We start from the raw sequence: 15,188 nt of genomic DNA on the forward strand, positions 1-15,188 counted from the left end.
ATTACAGCGTCTGTTTGCATCTTAAAAATTTTTTCAGCAATATGCAGTAAAATAGATTGCAACGAAACTTTGGCAAGAGTCTCATTTGCTTTTATAATTTTTCTTTTAAAATTTCAATAATTTATATTCGTGAGTGATTTTCAGAAGTGGGTTATGTGGGAGCTATGACCAATTATATGCCGATCATCATGAAATAAGGTCGTGTGATTAATTTCTTTATAAGAGTTGATTTTTATGTGTATACCAACATTTTTAAGAGATTTATTTACGTTAAACTGATTTTCGGAAGCGGGAGCTATAACTAATTTAGGACCATTCCCACGACGGCCGGTTCTACGCACCGGAATGACCCGAGTTCACTCGGCCAAGGGCTGTCTGTCAACTCAGAAAACATTGCTGCTACAACAACAACAACTAATTAAGGACCGATCATCATAAAATTAGGTGACATGAATTCTGTATACTATATAAAACTTATTTGGAACAAAATTTGTGTAGATACCTATATAAATTAAACATTTATGATCGATAATGTCCAAATACGGGAAGACATTTGTATGGGGGCTAGGTGATATAATGGACCGATTTCAGCCAATTTAAATAGGCTTCCTCCTTGGGCCGAAAAAATTATATGTACCATATTAAGGTGATTCTTAGACTAATATTCTTGGACATTACAAACTTCTGAACAAACGTATTGTTTGCGTTATATGCTTCTCCACTTCATCAAAAAATATGTTGACTTCAATTTTATCAACTACATGTTTGAAAATGACATAAAATTTTTCTTTTTTTGAATTTTCGTTAAGCCAAATTTCAAACAATAACCTAAAAAATATAGTATTATTCGAAAACGGCTAAAAATGGCTATTAAATGTAAATGAAAATTGGTTTATAACATTTCAATATATTTATTTCTGATTGAATTTATCTGCAGAACTTTGCCGAAATTTTAAAAGCTTCCACGAAGTTACATATTGGAAACAATCGCAGCACTTTTAAGGTTATGTTAAAAAAGTGGCTTTATTTCAAACAAGTTAAACAATTTTATCACATTTTTAACAAAAAACCTTACCTATTTACTTAATTTATTGTTCTCCATTTTCAGTTTCTTCTTTATAACTCGTGAAATTATTTAAACATGCAATTGAAACTTTGAAAGCAATACAGGCTTTTCAACAAAATTTATTAAGTGATTACAACGCAATGTGTTTGACTGCGCGTTGTCAAATTCAACTTAATATTTACCAAAAACAAAAAGCTGACATAGATAATTTGGAGTATTGGTTACCAAATGGCATTAAAAAAAGTGCAATATTTGCATTTGAAAAATTGGACTTTAGGACAGTTTTGGTAGCCGTTTAACCTATAGTGCAGTGCACAGTGGTTTAGAATTTTTTTTTTTGTAAATAATTCGGTATCTAAGCTAAGGTGTTTACGAGTTGATTTACGTTTGTTGAGATTCCTAACGCTAATAGGGGCCAGTGCGTAACCCCTCAAATGAGGTCACCTCGGGTCTCTAATTTTTTTAAAAAAAATCTTCAAAATTTCATTTATGATCTGAATGAGCTAAAATTTTAGATATAAATAGTCCTTGGGAAGATCTACAAAAATTACGCTTGCATGTGTAGGTTATCTCTATTAGTTGAAGATATATTCAGATTTTTTGATTAATTTTACTCGAACTTTATATGATTTTTTTTCGATATGGCGGGCCTACAAAGAGTCGAAAGTTATTTTTAAGGGTCGTATTTTTTACTATTTATCCCAAAAAAGCCCATATATTTTTTCTTTTGAAGAAAAAAATGTACTTCAGGTCTATATACAATTTGTATATGATCCGGAAAAATAACTCAACGTGTAAAGTAAAATTTGGTTCACTTAAGCGGACATAGCACCCCCTAGATCTAATCAAACTTGGGCAATTTTTAAAAAAAAATTTGCTGTCAGTAAAAAATTCTTAAAAGACAGAACACCAATCCATGAAAAAGCTTTATATTTGTATAACCCTATATATATATTTCTTAAATACTTACAAAGTTTTTTTTACTATCACACGATAAATACCGTGACAGTAGGCACTTTTCTAAAAAAAAACTCAGTTTTTGGAACACATTTTACCCATTTTAGAAATTTCAGTATTTAAAAATAAAAAATGTCAAAAATTCTACTGCCATTGATTTAGGAATATTTGTCTCTATATTTGTTCCAAATTTTGTTATGATATCTTTAACCGTGAAATTTTGCATTAATTAAAATTTTATATTTTTCTTCAAAATATTATATTTTTTTAGTTTTTCAGGTGAATGACGTCCCAAAAATTTAAAAAATTATTTAATTTTACTAAAATCTCAATCCTCATGTCCTAAGGTTTTCACAAATATCAAATACTTATATAAAAAACCTTCAATTACTCCTCAGAAGTTTCACAAACCTTGCCCCCTTTGACAAATTTGTACGTTTTTTCAGTGTATAACTTAAAAGTTTACATAGATGGCATAACTTTTAAACGCAGTTTCTATTTTTAATAACTTACATGTCATTTTGAAGGGTACATAGCTGTAATTTATTCTGACTTAGTTATTTAACATAATAGTCTAAACAACAATGATTTGTTTTTTTCTTTTTGCTTCGTAAATGTCGAATTTTGTGCAGGAAGTTTTAATTTACTTCTTTAATTTAAAAAAAGTGCGGCTGAAGCACATCGATTGCTCACAAAAGCTTATGGTTACGGTCCATCGGTTTCAACGTGCGAGAGACAACGATCGCCCAGCCTGCCAAAAAGGTTTGAAGACCACGAATTGCAGATTGTTGTCAAACTCAACAAAATCATGGGAGCTACTCAATCAGCAATCCAAAAGTGGATACCATACGAAGTAAAGCCGAGAGACTTTGAAAATTGATTTTGAATATCGTAAATGCTGGTTGAACGATATAAAAGAATTTCATTTTTTCACCGAGTCATTACTTGTGATGAAAAATGGATCAATTACGATAACCCGAAGTGTAAGAGATCGTATGTGAAGTCCAAGTCCAACCAGACGAATCAATGGCGATAAAAAAATTCCCTGTATTTTATGTATGCAAAAAAGTTCTATCTATTATGAAATATCTATGGCGCTAAGGTAATTCATTGTATTGGAGCAAAAGGCTCATGTGTATTATGAGCCTCTGAAGTCTGACTATACCATCACAGGGAACCTGTTTGATTCGTTTGAAGCGAACAGTGGCCGAAAAACGTCCAGAATAAGCGGCTAAACATGAAACCGTAATATTCCATCATGACAATGCTAGGCCACTAGGTTGCAATGCCTGTTAAAACAATTTAGAAAGAAGTGGTTAGAAAGTTTTGCCTCACCCGCCTTAAAGCCCACGCCTTATCCCGTCCGACAACTATTTGTTTTGATCGATGCAGAACGCTCTCTCTGAGATACGTTTTACTTCCGAACAGAATATCCGAAATAGGTCGAAATTGGATTCGTTTTTGACCTCAAAAGATTACCAGATCTTTTGCGCGGATCAGAAATTAATGTTAAGAAAAATAATAAAATTAATTTAATCAGGTTTTAAAAATCCTTTAATATTTTACATTTTGGAGTCCCTATACCCAACCAACTTAATGTGTGGCTGCTCTTTATAAACAAATATTTACAGTGTAAATTTTACACGTATTTAGTTTGTTGTTTAACATCACACCTATGCATACCCTGCAGCTCTTAGAATTAGTTTACTATTGACAAATGTGTCTTCTACAAAAATCCACTATTGGTTACTCAGCTATCTACTTGGCAGGCTTTAACCTCTATAGCTAGTCAAGTAACTTATGTCACCTCTATGTGTAAATTCCCAAGTGTTGGCTAGATTGGATCAGCTGCCAGACAGTCTATTGTAATAATGTAATTGATTTCCATCTAGGATTGTTTATTCTGTATGCATTGGTGATTCTAAATGATAGGAAAAAATTAATAGTTCGGGATAGTCACTCAGAACCGCTGGGTACATATGTATACACCTTTATATCGTGGTATGAAAAATACAATTTTAAAATATTTCATAGTTTTTCATTCTCCATTACATCTAATACATAATATTATAATATAAACCTCATATTCCAACGTACATATTTATAAATATAAGAGTGGTCCAAAAAAATTGAATTGTGAATCTTGACCATGCCTCTCCTCCTACAATTGTTCTACGAAGCCATTAGAAATCCCATATATTACAAACTTTTAATATTGACCTTCACGATTTAGGATTAACGTTGTTCGATTTTAGTAAAACATTCGGCATATATTTAGAATCATCTAGACTATAATATTCTGAATAGGTTTTATTTAAAATTCATAACAGTAGAAAAATTGGGCTTATTCGGCAAAATGTGGCATAAAAATTAGTCTTTTCCAAAAATTCCCAAAATTTAAACCGTAGATATCGAAAACTAACTTTATATAAATGCGGATATACATATGTATATAAATTAAAAAAAACTTTAAATTTGTTTAATAAATGTTTGTCTTTTCTATGGCATTAGAGTGTTAACTAGGGGGCGGATTTATATGCAAAATCTTCCAAATACCACGTAGGAGGATGGCGTGTACCATTATATTTTTTTGTCCACACAATTCTGAAGCACTCTAATGTACCTACTTTGAAATATAGCAAGAATGTTAATAGAAAAATATTATTTTATTTTATCAAACACTTGAATTCTTGTTTATACACATGTCTGTTGGTGGTGGAAGAGAAAGTTTTCTTTTTCCATTCAAACATATTTTATAGCAGGAATTTATTATAAAATAAATTCTTTTATATTTTCTGTATAGGAACATACAGACATACATACATTTATAAATGTTCATTTAGTTTAAAGATGTTTTTTTGGTTTATTTATTTGTTTCATTGTTTTCTTTACAGACGCATCATAAACAGTGGTTTAACTAAAATACCAGATTTAATACATTTACCAACCACACACATATTGCAAATGATGTAAGTATATACATATAAATTTTTTATATTTTTGGAAGAAATTTTTGGTAACGTTTTGTCCATAATAAATGTTAAGACATAGTGGCGCCATAAAAAATTAATATTACACAGGCCGAAAAAGATAATTAACATGACGAAATTATAAATATGAGGGATTTCATGTCAAGTGAACCAACTTTTTAAATCGATATTTTCCGATCGGGATGAAATTTGCAAATTCAGACATAACTTTTCAATAAAATCGATGAGGAACTCTCTGACATTTTGCCCAAACAAGTGTTTTTTCTCATCCACGCATGGCTAGTAACATATTACCAATTTTCCAAAATCAAAAACTTTTTTGAATTTTTTTATACCCTTCACCATGAGTGGTAATTTCAGAATTTTTCGACCCCACAAAGTGTATATATTCTGGATCATTATAGATAGCGAAGTCGATATAGCCATGTGCATACGTCTGTATGTTGAAATCAACTTTCCGTAGCTCCCAAATAACTTACATACATGATTCATACATAAAAATATCGGGAATTCTTTCGGCTCGGTTGCTATTCGAAATCGACGAAATCGGACTACAAATGGCTGAGATATAAGGAAAAATCCGGGATAACCTCGACTTTTGATCTATATCTGGATTACTAAGTCATTAATATAGGAAATATGGATATCTAATGATAGATAATTCAAAGTCCATTGCAACGATATTGGACCTACAATGGGTCAAAATCGGGAAAAAAATTTTTAACCCAAATTTTTTTTATTCATCAAAAAAATTTGTTGTCATAAATTTTTTTCAATAAATTTAAAAATTTCTTTTTTAAAAATTAAATTTTTAAAATAAATCAAAAAGCAATTCGAAAAAAAAATTAAAAACAATTTTGAAAAAAAAAATATAATTAAATAAATTCACAGACATTTATTGTTGAGTGTCTGTAATTCTCATTCACTCAATAGCTTGATTTGTATAATATCTTTAGTTTTTCCAAAGACTTTTGGGAAAGGTTTCCTGATGATCTGGCCTAAGCAACCAGTGAAATGTGCATCCTTAGCTTATCCCCCAACAATAAATATCAGTGAATTTATCAATAATTGGGAAATTTAGCACAATTCTTACTATAATATTAATTCTGTACCTAAAAATATTTAAAAATTGTATTTTAAAGTATAATTTGGAGATGGGTTTGGACCCTTTTATAGCATGGGTCAATTTCTGGTCTGTACTCTACTGTTTCGGTGCACAAGATTAACCAATAGATAGTGTGATTTAACACCATTAGATTTCTTTTAATGGTGTTGCTTGAAGTGATTGGTCTATGCCAACCATCCCTTAACACTTCAACTCGTAAATTGAAGAAGGAAATTCAACACTGCATCAAGAAATGGTCATGGGAAATTTCGACAAAAGAGTGCATATAATTGGCTGATTAGTTTGTTCATACTTTCTGATTGTTAAGGCTCAATGTACTATTGTGAAACCACCAGAAAACACCAGGTCCTGAGTTGAGTCGGAGTTTGTTCGCCATTGTAGAGCTATTCGATTCTAGTTATGTTCAGATTGTTTACTGGACATTGCGGTCTTGATACTTCGTGATCATGTCACATTGGCTCCTAGAGATATTTTTAATCTATATATACATAGAATAGCGATAATAGATGAAAAATTTGGTTTTTTTATTTTCAGTTATTGTTGTACAAATTTTACATTGGGGTACTTTTGAACGCCATCTTCGTTTTTAATAACTTATATGTTATTTTGAAGGGTATATATCTGCCATTTATTCTCACTTAGTTATTGAACATTATAGTGTAAACAGCAAAGTTTTTTTGATTCGAAAATGACGAATTTTGTGCGGGAAGTTTTGCTTTACTTCTTTAATTTGAAAAAATTTGCCAGAGATGATTGGTACAGTTCAGAAGTCTTAATTTTGATACGGAAGGCAAAGATCGCCAGCCAAAGAAAATTTGAAGACATAGAAGTGGAGGCATTACTCCATGAAGATTGTTGTCAAACAAGACGAGAGCTTGTAAAATCATTGGGCAATTTCAAAACGTCTGCAGCAGAATTCATCCAAAAGCTGGAAAATTGGGTACAGTATGAATTGAAGTCGAGAGACCTTGAAAGACGATTTTGCATGTCCAAAATAATACTTGAAAGCTATAAAAGAAAAACAGTTTTGCTCTGAATCATTACTTGCGATGAAAAATAGATCCACTACAATTAGAGTTTTTTACGCGAATTCCTGGGATAGTTTTTTTATTTTCCTTAGTTTGAACTTGACTTTCTGTAAAATATACTTAAAGCTTCAAAACAAATGCAGAAAATTCATACAAGAAAAAAGACAATAACAAGTTCATTATTCTAAATATTCCAAAAATTCGTGATTGTTCACGGCTGTCACATAATTTTATTCCGATTGAAAGTGGAATTATTTTAGTATTTTGCTTTCTCACAAAGAGTAAAACGAAAATTTTTGGAATAAAACCACCTTCCGTGGAATTGAATTTTGTTTAATATTATTGGGTTTTCGTTTTAATTAACATCTTAACTTAATATTTGATTTATTAAGCAAAATAATGCTTAAAGGATTCTATCTATTATGAGCTTCTGAAATATGCCCAGGTTATCACAGGGAAACTGTACTGTACCAACGCAACTGATTCATTTGTAGCGAGCATTGAAAAACATCCAGAATATGCGGCCAGACATGAAACCGTAATATTCCTTCATGACAACGTTAGTTCACATGTTGCAATACTTCTTAAAAAGTATTTAGAATGAAGTGATTGGGAAGCTTTGCCTCACCCGCTTTATAGTCCAGATTGTGCCCCTATCGATGCAGAATGCTCCTTCTGGGATACGCTTTGGAACAGAGTATCCGATATTGGCTTGATTCGTTCTTGGCTTCCAAAGAAGAGCAGTTCTTTTGGCTCGGAATCCTTATGTTACCAGAAATATGGGAAAGTTCATAGTTAATAACACTAGTTTACAAGGTTTTTGCTCATGAATTGAAACATATGGGGATTCGTGTATTTAGGTCTTCTAACTTCGGAAAAAATATTAAAAAAAATTCTTTTTTTTTAATATTTTTCTTTTGAGATATTTATTAAAAACGAAACATATAAAAATGTACCTTAAGTTAGGACAAAAAAATTAAAAGTGAAGTGTTTTAGTCATCTTTTTATAATTATTTTCATTTGTCTCCCTCACGACACTCCAACAGTAGTCTCCTAGCACATTCTGATCCCAAAAACATTGATAATTCCTCTCGAAAAACTTCAAATCTTGATGGAAGCGCTCTCTATGTTCGTCACTTATGTGTCCGAGGTTTTCCGAGAAAAAATCCACATGAGAATGTAAAAAGTGAATTTTGAGAGTTCAAAATTATGTAATAAATTCGCAACAATATCTCTGTAATTTTGACTTTTCTTATTCCCCAAAAAATTGTTGAACGTGCTGCATTTTCAATATCGGGTATAGACACTCAAATTTATTAACGTTTATCTACATGAAAGATGTACTTTTAAACAGTATTTATTTTTTTCCCGTTAATTTTTTTTAGAATTTGTCAAAAAAATACAACTCTGAAAGTATCTGGTAGCTTTGCCAGAGTATTGAGTACCCAAAAACGATGTAAATACATAATTACCACAATTTGGTACACTACAGTATGCATTAGTAGTACTCAGGGCGGGTGAAAAATAAAAACCCATATATCTCAAAATAGCGTCCCTAGCTCTTCTCAAAAATATAAGTATCATTCCATGAGCAAACAAAAATGTTGATTTGTAAACTAAGGTAATCAGCAATAATTTGAATAAATGTATATTATACAAATGCTATACAAAAAATAACTTATTTTTAAGTCATACACCCAATAAATATTTCAGAGTTGAGAGGTTATAACTTTTATACCCTCCACCACCACAATTGGTGAATGAGGGTATATATAAGTTTGTCATTCCGTGTGTAACATTGAGAAATATTCATCTGAGACCCAACAAAGTATATATTTTCTTGATTCTTATGAAATTCAAAGCGATTGAGTCATGTCCGTCTGTCTGTCCGTCTGTGTGTCTGTGTAAAACACGCTCACGTCCAAAATACGCAAACAAAATTGGTAGACTTGCAAAAAATATGTTTATTGTTGTCCTAACCAGTTTGGTATTGAAAATCAGCAAAATCGGTTTAGTAGAACCAGTGCTATGAACCAAAATATGAGACAACCTAAAAAAAATTGACAATTTTCACATATTTTTGGTTATTTGTGTAAATATATACACTCAGGTCTTGTTTTATGCGATAGATGCGTTCCAAAAAAAATCGCATAAATTGAATTCGCATAAAACGATACTCTAGCTTCATACAAAAACTAATGATTCGTTCCAAAATTCTGAAAAACCGCATAAATTTTGATTTTAATTAAAAAATCGCATAAAAAAATCAACAAAAATTTATTTATTTAATTTACTTAAACAATAAAAACAAAATACGTTAAAAAAAATAAACAAAAATATTTATAATTACGGAAAAAGTGAAAATGATCCAAAAAAAAAATGAGCTAACACATTTTTTAAGGAAATTCTGTAAATAAGCTGATTAATCTGAATCACTGAATAATTGTCTGTATCGGTTTGGAATTGGTTCAACGTCACTTTCATCACTAGATGATATAATCATATTGTCACCATATGGTAAAATATCATTTTCATCACTAGAATTAATCTAGTGAATAGGGGACGAAATCGAAGAATTTTTTAGGAGCTTCAATTGCTTCTTTTCTTGCAAAATAATCTGTCATTAAACTTTGCGATTTTGAATTTTTAAGATGCTTATGCAACTCTTGATATCCGGAAAACACATCAGTCAGCCGGCAATGAATCCTTAATTCTCTTTCCGTAAGAATTTGATTTTGTAAAAAACATTATATCAGTGATGAAAAATTGGTTTAATTTAAAAAAGGTAAAAAGGTAAGGCCCTTAAGGGCTCGGTTATGTAAATGAAGAATTAAAAAAAAAAATCTTTAAAAACGATCTAAAATTTCAAAAACTTTTAAAATTCTAAAAAAAAAAATTATTTAAAAATCGCATAAATTTGAATCTGCATAAAACGAGACCTGAGTGTATATGGTTCTATGGTCTATAAATGCCTTCAGAATTGCAGTATCCATACAAAATTCAGCAAAAATAAGTTTCATTTCAAAACACAAAATTTTTTGTGGATCGGCCCATATTTGACCATAGTCCCCATATAAAGTTCACTTCCGAAAATCACTTAAATTAGCATTAATATCTATGAAATTCGTCATAAATAATACCCATCTATACCAAAATCGCTATACCTAATTCTAAGATGATCGGCCTAAAAAATATGTATGCAGGTGGAGAGTATTTAAGATTCGGCAAAGCCGAATATACCGTTCTAACTTGTTTATTGTGAAGTTGTATGTGTAATTTAGTTTTAGAGATATCTAATTCTATTTAAAAACTCTGTTTAATTAACTTTTTTAATTTTTTCGTTTCCAGAGATCTCGATAACAATCATATAACTCACATTGAATCGAAATCGATTAACATAAAGACTGATCAATTGTAAGTATAATTAATTTGTATATTAACGCAATCTTTAATAACTTCAATAACTCTTATTTTTCAGAATTTTAGCAAATAATGATATAAGTTACATAGATGATTCTGCTTTTCAAGGTTCACTAATAGCTAAATTGTAAGTAAAATGCTGAGAAAAAAAAAGAAAACTTCTCAACGCACGTAGCAAACTTAATTAAATTTGTTTTTATTTATTTTTTTCGTTTCCTTAAAGAATTTTAAAGGAAAATCCTAATTTACAACAAGTGCATCCCAAGGCATTTCATGGCATGAGTATGCAAGAATTGTAAGTGTTTTAGTTTTCCTTATTTTAAAATATTTTTCAAGAGAATTACACTATAAATTAAAAGAATAAGAACGAGGAAGACATACAAAAGATAGTATTAAACCCTTTCGGTTTTTTTTTGTCAGTTTTGTATGCTTTGAAAATTTCTTCCTGTTATTTTATTATTCAAATAACTTGTAGTGTTTATTTATATTTAAATAATGTTGATTCCAAGAAGCCTTTCTCCTGTTTAAGGTGAACAAAAATAACCTGTGAATATGCACATCAATATTTATCGTAATAACAAGATTTATTTTTTATATTTATTTTCCTGTTTTTATCTTTTCATAGAGATCTCTCTAGTACCTCTTTGGTACGTTTACCCTCGGCGGGTTTGCTGGATATTGAAGTATTGCGTATTGAAAATACGCATACATTGAAAACAATACCGTCCATTTATAATTTTAAGGTAATAAACTACTATTTAAAAAACAAATGAAAACCTTAATGAGATTGTGTTTTTTTTTCTCTTTTGAAAAATTTCTATAGAATTTACAAAAGGCCTATTTGACACATTCCTTTCATTGTTGTGCTTTCAAGTTTCCCTCGCGACATGATCCCCGTCGTCATGCGGAACGCTTAAAGGAAATAGAAAAATGGCAACAACAGTGTAATAATAAAAATGACAACAACAATAACAATGTTAATGAAAACTCAAATATGAAATCGAAACAATCGAATAAGAGGCTTAAAAATCCAAAATTTAATACTGAACATGAAGGTGGAGATGTTGACACTAAGAGTGGAGAGGCGCCGGAAGATACTGGTGTTTGGTCAACCCCAACAACTGATGGTGGTGACAAAAGTGTTGAGCAAAACACTGATGGTGTTGCTTATGGCAACAGAGGTTTTGGTTCTTTTGCTGGCACTGGCTTTGGTTTGATTTATGAACCATCGTCGCAACAGCAACTAAGCTCTGCCACCCATTCAATGACAGCAGCAGCTGATGATGGTGTGGCTGGGAACAGAGAAAAATTGAATTTGTTGTCAAATGCCAATAGCATATTGTATAGGTAAGTAAATAATAGAATAATGGTTTTGAGAATAAAAGCTGAAAAATTCTAAAATCATGATTTCCAATAAGCACCAAAGCACCAAAGCCCAAAAAATGCAAGCACTTGAACATTTTGTTAGAATCTGACTTGAATGCAAATGTAATTATGTTTTAAACTTGAAAAATATTTGAAATATTTTAATATTTTTCAAACAATAAACATATGGCTTGAATTTAGGTTTGCTTTTTACTGGAGAATGCTATTGAAATAAAGTGTAATACAACTTAATTTAAAAGCTTGACTATAATTCAATGCTTGAATTACACTTGCTTTCAACTTGAATTCCAGTAAAAATGCTTATTGGGTTGTCACAAAAACGTAGGATGGCACTTCTTTTGATTGTCGATGCATTTATTCTCCGTCGTGGCAAAATCAAATGCGATTGTTATTTTGATTCAAAATTCGAAACTTTGTAAAGGATATTTAATTTACTTGAAGCAAAATAACATGTTTTCTTCCTTATTCAAAAAACTGACCAATATTAGATCAAATTTGTTTCAAAAAAATTCTTCTGATTGTTTTGTTTATTGTCTGCAAAAATATTGACAAATGTATCTTCACTTCAAAATCTTAATGTAAAGTTTAAAAACAAGTCTAACAAATATAGTACAAACAAGTAAGAGAGCTATTTCAAAATAAAAATTTTAAATATTTTTATGTATACAAAATTTTTTTTCCAAAGTCGTTTTTTTTCATTTTTTGGGAAAAAAAAATGTTTTCGAATTTTAAAATTTTTTTTTTAATTTTTTAAATTTTAAATTTTTTTTTTGTTTTTTCAATTTTTTTTTTAATATTTAGCGAAACAAAAACTTTTGGTGAAAAAAAAAATTAGGGTTAAAAAATATTTTTTCCGATTTTGACCCAAAGGTCTTTGAAATATCTATCATTAAATATCCGTATTGTCTATATTAATGACTTAGTAATCCAGATATAGTAGGTCAAAAATTGTGGTTGTCTTGGTTTTTCCCCTTATTTGGGGGCTTCGGAAAGTTGATTTCAACAGACAGACGGACATAGCTTAATTAAGTCGGTGATCCAATGAATTCAAAAATTCAGTAGGATAATCAAAGGCTTGTTCTTCATTCATTACTGTGTCAATCTATTTGTATTTTATTGTTTTGCCAGGCAGTTTCAATTGCATATCCTTATTGATCTTGTTATCATAATTTGTTGGTGCCAAAATTGCATGTTCCCACAGACAATCCGAATTGTTGTAGTTCGTTGTAAGACTTGGGAATACTTTGTCGACAACGTCTTGAATATTCATTTGCATTTGGCAGAAGTCCGGAAATGAAATCTCATTTGTGGAGGGATCAATTCGAATTTTCTTATCGTTATTGGGAAGCGTGAGCATTGGCACATTTGGCCTTAAAGGTGGGCATGAAGCCGACGTCATTTGAAAGCAGTGTTGTACTTTTGGATATTTTGAAGGAAGTGTTGGGAAATAGGATTGGCGCCGGAAATGTAACTTAGTAGCAGCTCAGACGGCTCAATAACTGATGGCAGAATAGCTTTACCGTTCGAACAGCACATTCCCGGGGATTCCTTAGGGAACTTAAAAATGCTGCAATGTAAGTAATGTTTGATCATTGCGCCAATTAGTACATCCTTGTGATTCCTGTAGTCATCATACTTATTGTAATAAAATCGATTCTTTCTCTTGATTGAGCCATTCGGGAGCGAACAACTATATGCTGTTGAGGTGTTTCTGCAGCACTCGATGAAGATGCACTGCGACGCATTTGCTGAAGCCGTGATTCTCGATCTCTTCCCGTTTCTACATTAAAAACAAAAAGTATCCTATTGTTCCTTTCAGATATAGAAAAACATACAGTAAAAATTTCAAGCAAATCTGGTTAGCCGTTTAGCCGTCTATAGACGTCAAACCAACAAATATACATATATACACACATTCACTTTTATATATATAGATTTCTTATTCTTGTTGTTTGCCTTAATTATGCGATCAAATGTTCTTGGTGCCATTTTAAGTGGAAGATTCGTATAAACGCAGAAATTTGTTTTTAAAAAAGTTACCAAAAATAAAATATTATCAAATTTAGTTGTTTTTCAACCAAAGGTACGTTTCTAATAGTAACATCTCAATTTACTGCAACTTTTTCTATTTGAATCAATAAATTTCATCACTTTTAAAGATGCCCAAGGGAACTTTTTTGTCCGATCAAGAAAAGATTCAAAATAAATTTTTTCACGACCTAGGATGTTCCAATAGAGAAATTGGACGTAAAATCGATCGTAAGGAAAGTGTGGTGCGAAATTTCTTGAAGAAAGATCAAAATTATTGAGTTCGCAAACCTACAAAGGGAAATACAAAACTAACAAGAAGACATCTTAATCTAATAAAACAAAAAGCAACCCTCAACAAATTGAATTCCACACAAATAAAGAATAAATTGAATCTTCCAGTGACTTCCAAACACGTTGCACACATTTTACGAAACGATGAAAACATAAAATGGAAAAAAGCCGAAATGTAAACCAATGTCAAAAAAAGCTCAATAAAAAAAATAGTCTAAAATTTGCAAGAAAATATATGAAATGGACAGATGAGTGGAAAAAAAGTTATTTTCTCTGACGAAAAAAAATTTAATTTAGACGGTCCAGACTCGTAATCATGCTATTGGCACGATTTAAGATCAAACGATATTCGGTGGTGGCAGTATTATGGTTTGGGCAGCGTTTTCTGCAGTTGGCAAAAATGAATAGTGCGATTTATAACGAACTGTTGGAAGATGCTCTTCTCTCATTTATGGATGAAGATTGCATATTCCAACAAGATAATGCTGCAATCCATGTTTCTAAGCAATCGAAATCTTGGTTTAATGAACATAGCATTCCTCTATCTGACTGGCCGGCTTATAGTCCGGACTTAAACCCAATGGAGAACTTGTGGGGATACATGGCCCGTAAAGTTTATGCAAATAATGCCCAGAATGAAAGCTGTGACAGAGCTGAAACTAAGAATTAAACAAGTCTGGGAGGAAATTGATTCCAATCTGCTTAAAAAATTAGTGGAATCAATGCCAGACCGTATTTTTGAAACAAACCATAACAAAGGATCATCATTTAAAATGGCTGTTAATCTCGAAAATTAAGTAAAAAAAAATAAATAAAGTACAAATGAATTTTTTTTGTAAACAATATTTTAAGTGAAGTCTTAGCTAATTTAATAAACAAATTTGTAGCCCTCT

The 15,188-nt window shown here is 31.0% G+C and overlaps 1 protein-coding gene across 1 annotated transcript in view; it reads left to right on the plus strand.

The window, feature by feature from the left end:
* Lgr1 (Leucine-rich repeat-containing G protein-coupled receptor 1) overlaps positions 1-15,188 on the plus strand; it is a 63,535-nt gene that overhangs the window by 34,204 nt on the left and 14,143 nt on the right. The window contains exons 5-10 of the mRNA XM_065508475.1: positions 4,918-4,992; positions 10,516-10,581; positions 10,646-10,714; positions 10,811-10,882; positions 11,213-11,330; positions 11,411-11,934. Of these exons, the coding sequence (XP_065364547.1) occupies positions 4,918-4,992; positions 10,516-10,581; positions 10,646-10,714; positions 10,811-10,882; positions 11,213-11,330; positions 11,411-11,934 (924 nt within the window). The remainder of the gene's footprint in view (positions 1-4,917; positions 4,993-10,515; positions 10,582-10,645; positions 10,715-10,810; positions 10,883-11,212; positions 11,331-11,410; positions 11,935-15,188) is intronic.

Source organism: Calliphora vicina, chromosome 1, assembly GCF_958450345.1.
Source record: "Calliphora vicina chromosome 1, idCalVici1.1, whole genome shotgun sequence".
Classification (NCBI taxonomy): domain Eukaryota; kingdom Metazoa; phylum Arthropoda; class Insecta; order Diptera; family Calliphoridae; genus Calliphora; species Calliphora vicina.